This window comes from Thermobia domestica, chromosome 13 (genome assembly GCF_964235325.1).
Source record: "Thermobia domestica chromosome 13, izTheDome1.hap1.1, whole genome shotgun sequence".
Lineage (NCBI taxonomy): Eukaryota > Metazoa > Arthropoda > Insecta > Zygentoma > Lepismatidae > Thermobia > Thermobia domestica.
The window spans coordinates 133992889-134008850 of record NC_137466.1 but is presented as its reverse complement, the minus strand read 5'-3'; the positions used below and the strand labels follow the sequence as shown (position 1 = coordinate 134008850).

General features: G+C 36.9%; 1 protein-coding gene across 2 annotated transcripts in view; it reads right to left on the bottom strand.

Annotated features, from left to right (window-relative positions):
* Nucleotides 1-14933, bottom strand: part of LOC145668529 (uncharacterized) — a 46262-nt gene extending 31329 nt beyond the window's left edge. The window contains exon 1 of one of the 2 annotated variants that reach the window (XM_081736508.1): nucleotides 14433-14933. In XM_081736508.1, coding sequence (XP_081592634.1) covers nucleotides 14433-14599 — 167 coding nt within the window. In that variant the 5' untranslated portion in view covers nucleotides 14600-14933. Of the gene's footprint in view, nucleotides 1-12938; nucleotides 13056-14432 lie in introns of those variants that run through there. The other variant, XM_081736509.1, reaches the window with a different exon arrangement.
* Between the last annotated feature and the right edge of the window lie 1029 nt (nucleotides 14934-15962).

Sequence of the window (15962 nt, the reverse complement as noted above, 5' to 3'; positions counted from 1 at the left end):
AAAAAAACATTAAAAACAGACTGTGGGAGAAAATAACAATGTATCCTTATACTGACAATGTATAATGACAATGTATCCTACTTACCTTCCCTCTTTCTTTAATGTTCACTCTTCCAAAATAGGTGAAGAACTGAACTTCCAAGTTCGGCAGTATGTGATCTATGTTTACATTTATTTGTTTTAAGAAGTGAAACCTTATTTGTTCATAAGGTGTCGTTTTTGAGGGTCATTTTCGTTAATTGATAAGCTGAGGGCGTTAGAGTGGCCCAAAGATTCTAGAACCTTTTTTTCTCTTTTTATTATTGCTCATATGTACACACTATCAGTAATTAACATACCGATCTAGTTACACAATATAACATTAACGTTCAGCGTGTTTCTAACCAGATCTGTAAGAGACCTGTAACGAGATAACAGCTTTTGTTTCAAAGTTCAATCCAATAACATTGCAATGTACTTTGAAACATGATCTATTTCAAGCAGGTTCTTTTTTTTTTTTTTTTTTTTTTAAAAAAAAAAAAGCATTCATAAATATATTAAAGATAATAAATACACTTGTATTTGTTTATAATTTAAAAAAAAAGAAACAAGAAAAGGATTACTAGTTATTATTCTTTGCGTTAAAATACAGACTGTTTCTATCGTAAAAGTCTATCAATATGAACAGTCATATATATTTTTTAAAATTCCATCCTTCCCTTCGCTAAACATTAATGGAAAACAAATTGAGTATTCTAATGCAACAAAATTACTTGGTGTTTACATCGATGATGATTTGTCTTGGCAAACCCATGTTAAAACATTAAATAAAAAATTGACTACTTTATGTTTTGCGTTCTTTAGGTTACGAGATACAGTTTGACGAAATAGCTTATTATCGATATACTATGCAAAAGTCCAATCACTCCTCAGTTTTGGAATTATCTTTTGGGGGTCAGCCGCATGCAGTCAGGAAACATTTCGGATACAAAAGAAAATACTACGAATAATATTCAGACTAAATAAAAGAACATCATGTAAACAAATATTTAGATCACAAAAAATTTTAACCCTTCCAAGCCTATACATATATGAGTGTATACACTTCGTGAAACAAAACAAACAGATGTTTATACAAACAAGAGATATTCATGCATACAACACGCGGCAATTAAACGACATTTACGTAGTACAACAAAATTACTCCAAGTCAGGGGCGTCATTTAGGGGGGGCAGGAGGGGGCAATTGCACCCCCCCCCCCAAGAGTTTGACTGTTACTTTCTAAAGCATATTATTCAGTTCAGGAATTTGTAAATGATAACGATGTATGAATATGATGTAATTATGTAACAAATTTAACATGTGATTTTTACTATAATATTGTACTTCAAATGGTGTAATAAGCTGTAATTACAATTTGATTTATATGCATGACAACTGTAGAACTTATAGGAGATACTCTCCATATTGTAAGTCAAAACAGGCTAAATAAATAAATAAATACTATAGTTTTCTCGTGATTTTAGTTTTCTTCAGCTTTCAAAAGGAAACCAATATCTCGTTATTATATCTACGATAGGATTGTTCGGTATTAAGATTTACATATCGACATTCGATATGTTTTAAATATCAAAGAATACAGCAAAGCAGAAATACGTAAGACCTCACTCGTCGCTATATAGATGGTTAGCCTACACGCCTTTGCCGAGAAAGGCATGGGTTGGTTCCCGGTAGGAGCTCATGTGGTTTGAATCCCATGTTAGACTGTAGGTCTACATTTCATACGACCTCGGTCCTAAAAGAGACGCTAAACACCTACTATATAAATAACCAAGGAATACCGTAAGTTACCAGAAAATAGTGAAATATACCGATATCCTAAAATACTGAAAAACCGCATATACCAAAAGAAAAGACAAGACCAGGAACTTTTAAAAGCAAGCAACAATGACGACAAAATAATCATAACTAGAAATTGCCAGTGTTACATATGTTTAAGTAAAGACAAAAATGTATGTAAAAAACAATTAAATCAGTATGAAATTTCACGGTATGTTGAAAAATCTTTATCCATTTCATGTGGAAAAAATCGTATGAAATCGGTTTTCCAATTTATTTGTGAATATATATAAACCCATAATGCAGCAGAGGAAACTCGGAATTTTGAGTTTGAGTTTTGGGGTTTTCAGTCTTTATGCAACACCTAGGGTACGTTGAGAATATACGTTATTTTAAAAAAGAAAAGAAAAACCAACGAGTCGTACTCTGATAAAATGTATTTATTCATACTAAAAAGATAACATACTTTGCTTTGTTTGTAAAGTGAAAAAGAAAGGTAGATTATAAAATTCCGGTTTAACAACGGAGAAAATAAAGGAAAAAAATAATGAAAAATATCATTGAGAAATTGATCGATATTTCTATATTTCGGCATGGTGCAGTATATCGATATTTCGTTATATCGATATATTAGTTTTTGATATATCGGTATTTTGTGTAGGGCCTATCAATATTTCGGTCTTTTGGTATTTCGATATTTTTTACAATCCTACAAGAAACTGCATCTTGATATATCTAACCGTTTTTGCTCTAAGGAAATCAGTATCGAAACCGCAAGTAGTAGTACATTTCAACCACTTCCGGCTTCGGTTGTGTGTTGTGATGGTATGTTCTCTTGACACCCTGAATCGATGGCAGAGAACAGCTTGTCGCTATCTATTAGCATTTTTCTTCTATGACGATAAATGTCGAAACCGGAAATTATTAATTTAAACCACTTCCAGATTCGTGTAGAGGGCTAAAGGAGGAGATAGATCCTACTCCTAGGAAGCTGAATCAATTGCAAAAAATTGCCCCATGAAAATTAGTATTGAAATCGGAAGTAATAGTAAATTTCAACCACATGGAGTGTTGGTAGAATGTTCGGGATAACCATGGTATGTTGCCTTTGTCATTAAATCGTTTAAAAAAAAAAAACTGTTTTTGATATGTTTTCGATCTATGGCAATAAACGTTGAAACCGGAAATGATTAATTTAAAACATTTCCGAATTGAGTAGAGGGTAACGAAGGAGATAGAAACTATTCTTGGAATACTGAATCAAATACAAAGAAAAAATGCCTCTCTCTCTCTCTCGTACCGTTTTTGGTCTGATATCTGTTGACAGACGGACGGACGAAGCTGTTCTACAAGACTTCCAATAGTTATGTATAGCAAAGTTTGGAAGTGTAAAAGACCTCCGCCCCCCTCCCTCACCAAAATATCCAGCTGTGTTACATCTTTAGTTACTCCACATGACAACTCTTGAACAAAAAGCTGCTAGAGCGATTATCTCGATTGAGTTCGCTAATGATACAGTATCAGCTCGTACCTTATTTGTTCCCATCACACTTTTACAGCTAATCGTTGCCTCTCTATACTCAAACACCTGATACAGTACCATCTCGTATCCTGCACATAAAACATCGATGATTCATCGTACCTTCGGTAATAGTACAATCATTCAAGTAGTTACCTTATGTAATGCTCCACGAATTGAAAAAAAAAAATACTTTTTACAATACGTTTTCTTCGAGTTGTCAAACATTCTAATACAATCAATTAAAAAAAATACTGTGTGATAACATGTAAGGTTATAATATTCTAATATGTATTGTAAATTTCATAACTTCATACATTCCAAATAACGAACGACCTATTTTAGATTATTGAGCAGTACATCCTTAAATAAATATTGATTACATTTAACCACTGAGATAATATAAAGACTTTATATTATTTCGATGTATTTAACTGATTTACAAATCGTATAAACTATGGATACCAAATTTCCGAAAATGGAGTACTCCTACATGGCACTGTCTTTGGTAGGGATGCGCACGAGACGAGTCGAGACAGGATTTTCCTGACAAAATTCGAGTCGCGACACGGCTCTTCTAATAGAAAAATATACATTTTTCGAGTCGAGACATCACTTTTACAGCACATTTTCGAGACGAGACAGCCATAAATCTTGTCTCGTGCGCATCCCTAGTCTTTGGACTTTAAGATAGGGTCTAAGAAATATTCCTCTATTACTGTGTTTTCCTACGTGTTCCCCAACAATAAGCCATATTCCGAAAATATGCCCCAGTAATTGCAGAGCCCAAAACGGTTTAATTTACATATAATAAATGTATATAAATACTGTATTTGTGTTTGTGTACATAAATAACCCTTACGGGTCTTTTGGTCATATTTTGTACTAGGAATGTAATGGATATACCCGATTGCAATGAAATGAGCTGAGCGAGCTTAAACTACGTAATCAGTTTATTCTGACTTTTTCAACATCTACACATACTCTATCAGCGTGCTAAGTTTGGTTGAGATCGGCCAAACGGTCTAGGAGCAAGCGTTTTTCGGTGATTATTCCTCGATGGTACATCGGATTTTTGATTTCGACCTATGTTGTCACTCAGCACGACATACTCTATCAGCGTGCTAAGTTTGGTTGAGATCGGCCAAACGGTCTAGGAGTTCGCGGACAACCAAACGGCTAACCCGAGTATAAGAGCTTCGCTTCGCTCAGCTCAATTATATATATACAGTGCTGGAAATGAGGGAAAAAACAGAGGTGGTATGTTTTATTATGATTTTGACTCAACATGCCGGCTATTTAAATACTGTCTTGATCACTGAAAAACCAGAGACGGTATGTCCTCATTACTGTAAACCCAGAGGCGGTACGGTATACCACCGTATACCGTCTCACTTCGACCATTATCTATCTATCTATCTATCTATCTATATATATATATATATATATATATAGAGAGAGAGAGAGAGAGAGAGAGAGAGAGCGCCTTTGGAGGTCAAAATTAAGAATACATTTACTATGAATTGAAAATAATATAAAATGACACATGAATCATTTTGTTCGGTGACCATCTGCAATTTTTCCGACAACACTATCATCCCATCGCAGTAGAAATTCTGTGGTTTCTGGTCAAGAAATGACAAGGTTTTCACAGGACTCTTTTGAAATTAACTTAACTTTATTCACTGAGTTCTGCAGAGGCCGAGACAAATGATGGTCTTCCCAATCCGACCTATGCGATGGATGCATTAAAAAGCTCCTAGCAAAGTTTTCTTAGTTGTGACCGGTCGTTAAAGTTATATACGGTCTCGCTTTATCAGCGTGGTATTCGATACCCTTTCTGTTGTTCAGCTCCGGCCGTTTCTTTGGAATTGCTACGTGCACTTTTGCTAATTGTCGACAGTAGGCTACAGGTCCGTGTCTATGGTTTTGCCCTGCGGCAGCAGCTCGTAATGTACGATGCCCTTGGAATCTCATCAAATGCATAGCATAAAGCCAGGTTGTCATTTTACAAGAATCTTGGAGCTGTCATAAAAAATATCTTGCAACCCTACTATATTTCTCCATGTACACAGTCTTGAAAGGGACATATAACTTTTTATTTTCATCTTGTGCAACCTTCTGAATCGTCTTGCTTGCTGCCTGCTATCGACCTTCCGCTGACAAAGAAAAAAGGAACAGTTTTGCCGCTTCCGAAACGACAGATTCTTTTGGAAGGGGCGAGGAGGCGCGCCAAGATAAATATTTTTAATGAGGAGGTTCACTATTTGTCCACTAGAATGCAGTGCTGCATCGGTGGAGATAACTTTCTTGCTTTCAGAAAGTTGTAATGTGTAAACAGTAAATAGAAAGATCGGGTTGCAAGATTTTTTAATGACATCTACAAGATTCTGGTAAAATGACGACCTGGCTTTACCTACCTGGCGTCAGTTTGGACTTTTTCACAGACTGTAGAGCTTCTCCTCACTTCGACCAGGATCTTTTTCGAACATTGTTGTCGTAGGCTATCCAATTTTCATCACTCGCGATCAGTCGCTTCAGAAATGGCTCGAGTTCGTTGCGTTTCAGTATTCGCAGATAGAAATTCAATCGGGTAAATATTTTTCCATCAGATCATACGTCGAGCTTCTTTCTGTAGACAGCTTACTCCAAATGGGCGCCGTTTGATGATGGATGTTTAGGTCGTTGGCGATGTCACGCCGGCTTATACGCTGATCTTGCCCAACGTCTGCTAGAATATCCACTTTTGCTGTAAGTGGTCGCCCACTGCGAGGAATATCTTGGACATTGTAATTTTTTAGAACGAAAGCGATTGAACCATGTTTTGGCTGTTGCCTTTGATAACATGTCTAGCCCATAAGCAACACAAATTTCTTTACGGACCTGCGCAACATTTATGCATTTATCAAAATAAAATTGTAAAATGTAGCTCCACTTGCAAAAGTTTACTCATCTTCAAGGTGCAATACCTTATGTCTGATCGTAAGAATTTTGCATATATCAATCAATCAATTTTTGCGCATCTATTAGCTTCAACTGTCAAGTGTGAAATGACGCTGAGATTAGGAATTAGATTTCTGAGCTTTTAGCATCTATGGCCATGTTAGCTCGTTATGTATGAGGGATTGACGTCCCTTGGAGATCACCCTACCCGAGGAAAGAGAAAAAAGAAAACAATTGACAAAAAAAAAAGTAGTGGTCTGGTTTCCCGGCATCTGCCTGGAACGAATGGGGAAACCCCAAGAAAAACCTCACTCAGGATAACAGGAATGAAAAGATTTTACACTTTTTTGATCGATTGTCCCCACCGGGAATCGAACCCGGGATCACTTCCCGCAGGGAATAACCATAGTAAATTCAGCTTTGGAAATTACTGTAGTTCTCCCTTCCTATGGTATTCTAAGTATGTGCTTATTTTGCTTAATGGTTAACCCAACTCTGGGAACTCATAACTATTGACTACAATACACTTCTGAGCATTTCTTATACAATAAATTTTATTTTTATTTGACATTAATTTTAAACTGGACCCTTTACTTCTGTTAACTGAATATCCGTAAACATATATGCACAGGTGACGAGTGGTAGCAAGCCATATCCAGTGACGGCGCCAAAGGGACGGGTGTCCCCTGGTATTCTACGTCTTCCCCTCCCCCCGACACGTTGTATTACAATATAGGTCAAGTAATATAGAACTATCCTTTCGGTATAGAAAAAAATAACTGCCGCCCCAAATTTTTCTCTGCTCATCCGTCTCGCCCCTCCCCCCCAGAAATTGGCGCTTTCGACATAGCTACATCACTGTCCATATGTGCAATACATGGAAATATGTGCTGAGGTTAGACTTTTTATGTTAAAAGGTATTTTTTTTTTACATTAGATTGTTTCGTTAAACTTGAAAATAGATATGTGTATATTGATGAGGTTAAAACCTCAAATACTTGCGGTATGACAGAGCATATACTTGGAGAATGAGAGGGTATATACCTCATGTAACTACTTGGGGAATATGAGAATATAAACTGGTAAAAACTAGAACATTGTTGTTTGGCATGAGTGTGTGTTAAGCGCCGCAGTGTAGATCCAGGAATATCAAACCTAACCGAAACGCAACTCCTATCCTAACCTAAGGTTTAACATACTGGATCTACTTTGCGGTATAAAGCAATGTTGCCAATAATATTTTGGCTAAGCTTCTACAACTAAGTTAAAATGTCCCTATTTTTTTCCGAAAAGTCCCTACGGGAAATTTTAACTTCACAATGAATATATGATCATGCATTAGAAATGTCATTATATTACGTAATCTAGCTACATAAAATTATGTAATATATAGGACTTTTGCTGACCGGAAATCCTTTATGCATGATAAAATTTCCTGTCCATTATGGTATTTTTTTCTGAGACCACTGAAAGGCACGCTTGTTTCACACACTTTTTTTTTTTTTTTTTTTTTTTTTAAGTACCACAAGATTTGAAGAACAACCAAACCTTTATAATATTTTGGTTGTCGTAAGATATGTTTTTATCTCTTAGGTCAAAAGTTCCAGTCTCTTTCTTGTGTCTTCAGGCAAAAATTTATAACTAAAAGTGAAGCTAAAAAGCTCTGATTCTGTTTTGTTTCTCTTGTTTGCTTTAGTATCTGAAGCTATAGACTAGGTCAGTGGTTCTCAACCTTTTTTGACTGACGACACACTTTACTGTAAATCCAGGACATTGCGACACACATGTTTGATATTGTTATTATTATTATTATTATTATTATTATTATTATTATTATTAATAATAAATATTATAATAGCGAAACCAATTAGTTATTATGACTCTATGTAGCATTGAGCACTAGTGTTATCGGTGGAGGTGTTGACTGGTACAGTCTGTCTCGATTTTAACTAATTGTTATTAAATTCTTAATCATTTTTAAATTCTAAAATTTCCCGACACACCTTAAGGAACTGCGTGACACACCAGTGTGTCGCAACACATCGGTTGAGAACCACCGTACTAGATCAATGTCATTTCGATTACTTTTTAATACTTGTAATTGAAATTTTTGAGCATTGCATAGTTAAGTGGGACACAAGGCATGGTTAAACTTCGCTATATAAAATAAGGCTAAATAAATAAACAAATTAATAATACTCAACATAGAGGAAGTTCGTTACAATATACTCAAATTCTACGGTAGTTCTCTTCTTTCATTTTCGAAGTAAGAATCTGAATCGATCAAAAGCAGAGTTGGTATCTCAGGTAGAATAAAATTACAATTTGTCAGGATAAAGTGAAGCAAGGACGTTTACCAACTAAATATAACTAGTATGACGGTTATTTGTTCTCCATTTTCATTAACAAATTATTATTTATTTTAATCTCTTAGTTCACTATCAATTTATGAATACGTTCCCAACGCCCAACAAAAGTATCTAATTCTTCCTACGTTTGGGGACATGTCCCTACAATTGGTAACACAGGCACATAGGCAGGGTTAACTGCCGCAGATAGCGGCCCCAAAATACAAAAGTTTACGCAAACATGACAAAATCAGACGAAATGCCAGCATAATACTAACAAAAACGGTAATGTACATCACTGTAGGATGAATAATTAGGGAGAGAATCGAAGTTAAAGTGTGAATATAATTAATTCCCATATTGATGTAATACTAGGTAAACTGGCATGCATCAGAGTTTCAAACTCACTATCTTTTTAACTAAACTAGGACATGTATGCTACAATAATGGATGGATAGCCTAGATGTAGAGTGGAAGCAAATGAAGTCGAAATTGCATCTTAACCAAATATAATTAATATTTAATTTATGAAAACAGTGTGATGTGTTTGAAAGGGGACAATATTTTTGATGTCGAAAAGCCATCCTTTGATTATTTCCGGAAGAACCGAGAAATACTCTCCAAGAATGTAGCTTTGAGTCAAAAGTGGGGTCGATATACGTATCCTCTTGTAAGGCAACCTAGTACAGGTAGAAATTCTAGTAGTACAAAATTTCATAGGAGTTTTGTAATTTTTGATGTCCCAGGAACATGATATGTTTTCGTTATAGCTGGATTTATCAACGTAGCGAGGTTTTATAGGGAACTCTGTCCCAATTCCTCTCTTCGATTGATATTTGGCAGAATATTTATTCAAACACGCAAAAAAAAAAAAAAAAAAAAAAAAACATAGTTCACAAATTTTTTGTGACAGTTTCGAAGTTATATCCTCCATTACAGGAGAAAATAAGGATTCAGTTTTAGTTATTTCTGAAAAGTGGGTAGTTTGCAATACTTAACATTTTTTTTTTTGAGGTACTACTTTTGCGGAGTAATATAATGTAGATATATACATATTTAGTGATGACTCTGATGAGCAAAGAAAGCATGTAAATAAGGTCTACGAATTATTTGTGATTAACAGAAGTGAAGGGGGGAAGTAAAGGAAAATGAAATGAAATCTTTGAGTTTTACGTCCCACGGTTATGCCGGTTAGGCTAAAGGAGACGGCGGTGATGAGTAATGAATGAAATGGTGGAATGAAGAAAGTGGGAGGAAACGGGAGAACCCCGAGGAAACCCACACACACGGTGAGGAAAGTAAGAGAGAAGTAATTGTGGGTGCGGTATATTAGAATAACAATTAATTAGTAATACAGGATGTCCCACAACTCTTTCCCTGAATACAATCTTTCATAAGGCATAAAATGTGACACATGGACAAATACTTTTTATCGTAAATTGCATGTAACATATTTAAGTTTCTATGTACACAACTATTAAATTTTTACGTGTGATCCTTTCGTGGCCCGAAGGATATCCAAGCGATATTCCATTTCCACCCATGTGTTGACCAGCGTCCTTACGTGACCAACATTACATGAGGGATTAATGTTATGACTTCAGTAATTTTACGCGTAATGATGTCATGTCGTTCACTGGTGTTTGGTAAACTTAGTCTTTGACATACCCCAAAGGAAGAAATCCAGTGGTATTATGTCCGGTGATCGCAGAGGCCAGTTTATGGGACCCTCATGCCCAATCCATCTTCCCGGAAATGTCCCCAAATACACACGGACATCTAATTCCCAATGAGGTGGCGCACCATTTTGTTGGAAAATTAAGTTCGGAAGGTCCTGAATCTGTCGCATAACAAATAATTGTAACATATCAAACTAGGTATTGGCTGTGATCGTCTTTTCACTAAAGAAAAAAAACTTTCTATGATTTTATTGTGCGTAAGACCGTACCATACGTTCAGCTTAGGGTTGTCTCTGACGCTCTCAAACACAGCGTGGGGATTCTCGGACTCCCACATACTAGTATAGTGTCGGTTGACAACATCGCTCAAATGAAATGTGGCCTCATCTGAGAAAATGACAAGTTTCAGATAGTCAACACTTTCCTCACTCAGATAGCATGGCAACAGTAAATAGTCAACACTTTCCTCACTCAGATAGCATGGCAACAGTAAAGTCATAACGAGCACTGTAATCCGTTGGTTGTAAGGACTGCACGATTCGGACTTTGTACACACGGAAAAGATTATGTTTATGAAGAATGCGGTGAACTGATGTCTTAGGAATTTGCAACTTACGTAAATCTCTGCGGGCTGACTTCTTGGGATTTCCCACGAAAGCGTCTCTCACTGTCTGAATTATCTGCGCACTAGGTACAGGCCTGCCTGTTCTAGGGAGATTACTGACGCTGCCTGTTTCCTTAATCTTAGGATACCACATCTTGATGCTTTTAACATCTGGTGGCTGTCTATGGTATGTCGTCTGGAATTGTCTCTGGACTGCTTTTAGTGACTGTATCTGGTACTACCAGAGGATACATTGGGCTTTCTCCTGATTTGAGTACATGTTTCAGCAAAATGGTGTCCAATGTTTCTTCCATACATGTTTTTTTGGGGGGGCACTGCCCCCGAGCTCTGAGAGTGCCCCCCCTGACGAGACCAAAATAATGTTTATAATATAATAATAAATAAAATAGTACCAGAAGAGCCCCCCGGAACACCTTTCCTGAAAGAACGACTGATGGTGTCCGATTCTGTTGTTGTTGCGTCACTGTGTCCTATAACAAACGAAATAAGAGTAACTATGTACACTCATGTCCAAAATAATTGTCGCATATCTATAATTTTCTTCTTGTAACAATATAATTTGATAATGATTTTGCAGGGTACTTTTAATACTGATACTATGTGTATAATCGGGAAATGTACATTTGTGGTAAATTTCATAGGTAAAGAATTACAAATACGAAAATTAGAATGAGTAAAACAAAATGTTGCTAAATGTACAAGAAAGAAAGTTTTATTTTCGTTTTATTGTTCTTATTTACTGCTCTCTTGACATGAAATTTGCCACATACATGTCTTTGCCGATTATACACATACTAACATTATAAGAAATACGGAGCGAATTCGTTATCAAATTATATTCCTACAACAACATATTTATAGACATGCGACAATAATTTTGGACATGAGCATACATAAAGAGTTGAATATGTGACATGCAATTTAAGATAAGAAGTATTTGTGTATGTGTCATATTTTATGCCTTATGAATGTTTGTAATCAAGGATAGAATTCTGGGACACCCAGTACTATGTTGGAAACAAGTTTACGTGGGTAGCATCCGGAGCCGCCATCAGCGGAAGAGGCCACTTGGGATATAAGAGGGCAGGGACGTATGCAAGGGGTGTTTTATGGGGGTCCGGACCCCCTCCTCGAAATCCCGACTTCTCTGTAAAAATAAAATTAAATAGGGTAATTGTTAAGAACAGCTACTTCTTATCTCCCATGCACGAGGATACTTCTTACTATTGCACTAGCTACAAAATTGATTCTATTTGATGTACAAGTGGTAATGCAACACATAAGAAACCCAAATCATGTTGTATTCACACTCCAATATGAAGTGAGAATGCAACGTGATCTGGGTTTCTTATGTGTTATATTACCACTTGTACATCAAATAAAATCAATTTTATAACTAGTGCAACACTAAGAAGTATCCACGTGCACGAAATATGCGATATGCGTTCAATTGCCCCCACACATACTCATACATTAAGTACAAGGGCACTACACATATATATATTAAGTACAAGGGCACTACACAAACATATATATTAAGTACAAGGGCAACATTTAAAAATGCAACGAAAAGGAGAATAACGACCAGGAAGCATTCATTTTCACACACCTCAAATGGTAAAAGGATTACAAGGGCACTACAGGGATAAACATTTAAGTACAAGGGCCAAATTAAGAAATGCAACGAAAAAGAGAAAAAGTGCAAAGAAGAATTCATTTTCACATACCTCAAATGCTTAAAGGATTATAAGGGCACTACAGGGATACACATATAAGTACAAGGGCCAAATTAAGAATTACAACGAAAAAGAGAAAAAGGGCCACGAAGCATTCATTTTCATATACCTCGTATGGTTCAAGGATACAACCGAGCGAGTTCAAACTATCTTCTTTCCCTTCGAGGTAATTCTTATTTCAACAACATCTACTCAATAATATTCCATGAGTCACACACTCACATAACTATAATCACTGCTAATCACTCCCCCCGACATTTTTTTCTTACCGTGTTCGCAACACATTCCACGTGCACGTCTTCGCCATATTACTCTGCCTCCTCCTCCACTCAGCTGCCGCCTATATCAAACTGCGCAGACGCACTTCCATGATTCAATGACGTCACATACAACATTTGAAAAGCGCAAAACGCCTATGTAAACACAGAACGTTGACAACACAACGAGAGCGGAATACACACACGTCTTCTTTAATTTCAAATCACTCATTAACTAATTAAAATTGGGTATATTACCAACTTTTTAAGTAGGTAGATATTCAATGAATAATTCCTGAAAGTATGGCGTTTCTCGTCCTTCCCTAAATGGGAAGTACGGCTCCTTAACTATAACCTTAAATAGGCCTATTTCGGTTAACGTCCCACGATGATGCCCTTTAGGCTAAAGAAGACAATGATTAAGGAAAGTGAATAATAATGGAAGAATTGGTAGAATGAGAATGTGGGAGGAAACAGAGTACCTCGACAAAACTCACGGACACGATATTGTCCGCCACAAACTTATTTGGTTGGTGATCAAACCAGGGACCCCACACACCAGAGATAAGCGTTCTACCACTAAGCCACCGTGTGGCCCCCGATTTCTCTGTAAATTTAACCTAATTTTAAGGGTGATTTTACAAATTTTAATATAATTTATCCTCATAAGAATTTGGACTCCCCGAAATAAATTAAACCGTTAGTACTTTTGAAACCGCTTAAACTTCCAGTATAGATTAATTCATAAACAGTGGCGGACCTCGAAGGTAACAACTGGGGGGACCAGTCAGAACCCAGACTATGATATCATGAGTTTACTATAAACTTTCAAAAATATATAAATAATAGCTTAAATTATTTTCGTCACTCAAAAATCTCCCGCCCCCGCCCTTCGGCTAGATTCGCCTCTGTTCATAAATGTAAATTTCGCGTGAGCCTCTTAGCTGTCTTTACAAAAGTTCATTTTTCTTAAAACTGCATGCACACGGTAGTCTTAAATCATTATTCAATAATTTTAATATTATTAATGATTTTTGACTGCTAAAATATAAACAATGCCTCAAACAAATATTCAGATTGAACGTCTTTGGCTCGGAGACCCGGGTTCATTTCCTGGCCTAGCCTCGCGGCAGAAAGGAATGCTGATCTGAAAAGAAATGAAATGAAATCTTTTGAGTTTCACGTCCCACGGTTATGCCGGTTAGGCTAAAGGAGACGGTGATGATGAGAGATGAGTGAAATGGTGGAATGAAGAAAGTGGAAGGAAACGGGAGAACTCCGAGAAAACTCACGAGCACGGTGTTTGGGCGCCACAAAGCCCACACGGCGCGAGCTGGGGTCGAACCATGGACCCCAAGCACCGGAGGTGTACGCTCTTCCACTTAGCCCCCTGAATGCTGATCTGAAATCAAATCTTAATATTCTGATACTTTGGCTAAAGTAAATATACAAACGCAAAATGCATCAATATAATGCAATTTGTTTTTATATTGTAATAATACATACCGTGGTGGAACTGTTTTATTGCTAATCGAGTGCAAGTTAATGCTGCTGCCATTCTGGAAAACACATCCACAGTCAGATGGTTTACACGTTATATTATCGCTGTACGTGGATAATGGAGTGCTACACAATATAATTGCTGTCACAAAACACCAAATAAAATAACACATGACGTCCTGTCCATGCCGCTGCTTCTAACGTTAAGCACAATCATAAACAAGCGTTACTTGCTCTGTTTTACTACTCCACGAAACAACTGAACAACGATACATTGCGTCACATTCCTTGGATACATAGATAGCCTTTTGCCTTGATAGTCTGTGTATTCGTAAAAATCACGTGTTATACTCTCACACACATTTTATTTGCTGATAGACAATATTGAGGTCTCGTTTGCACAAAGTGTTCAGAATGGAACAAAAGAGAAAACAATATGTAAAAACAATAATATCTACTGTTACTGTATTCTACGTTATCTGTGATGCTTTACAAGCATTCGTATACAGAATTATTGTCAGTGTGACTGTGCTAATAGACATACCGGAAGCAAAATGTAGAGAACGGTTGAGGGCACGATGACTCAGTGATAAAGCGCTCGTTCACTTCTGGTGCGAGAGGTCCGGCTTCCGAGCCATTTCAGCCATATTAGTTTGTGGTGGACAACATCGTGTCCGTGAGTTTTCTCGGGGTTCTCCCTTTTCCTTTCATATTAATATTCCACCAATTACTTAAAAACAAATCACTCTTATTCAGAGATGACTATGGCCCTCAACTGTTTGGACGAAATTCCTCGCAACGCAAATTTACCATTCTACGCCCCCTCCCCCACGTAAGAGAGGAGACAGAAGGTGATTGAGACGAAACAATATAATTTGCTTTGTAAACTACATTTTATTCAATTTCGGAACTTTTCCGTTCTTAAGAGCATCATTATAACACAATTAAAGTTCAATAGTGCTATTTTTAATGAAAATTAGTCCGCCTATAAAATATCATTGACCCAACCAGCACCTAAACTCGCCTGTAAATATACGGCCGCGGTGGCTCAGTGGTAGAGCGTTGTTCACATCTGGTGCATGGGGTCCTTGGTTTGATCCCAGCTCACGCCAAGTGAACTTTCTGGTGGACAAACACCGTGTGCATGGGTTTTTTCGGGGTTCTCCCGTTTCCTCTCACTTTCTTCATTCCTCATCATCACCGTCTCCTTTAGCATAATCGTGGGACGTAAAACTTAAAGATTTAATTTCATTTTCGCTTGTAGATACTTCTGCTTTAATTAATCACATGTATCCTTTAGACTAGAGAGCATAACGTGGGACGCAGCCTAAAGCTGAATGATTTCATGTTTTTCATTTTATAGAGAACTATTTGCAATATCTCCAATCACGATACTCAACAGCTACGCTAATGAGACTTCGATTTACAATTTATCTGATATCTTAAGAGTGTGTGTCCTGATCAGGAATCGAACCTAGGTTTCCCCACCCCGAAAGCGAAAAAGTTCGAAGACTTTAGAGCCGCAAGGAAAGCAAA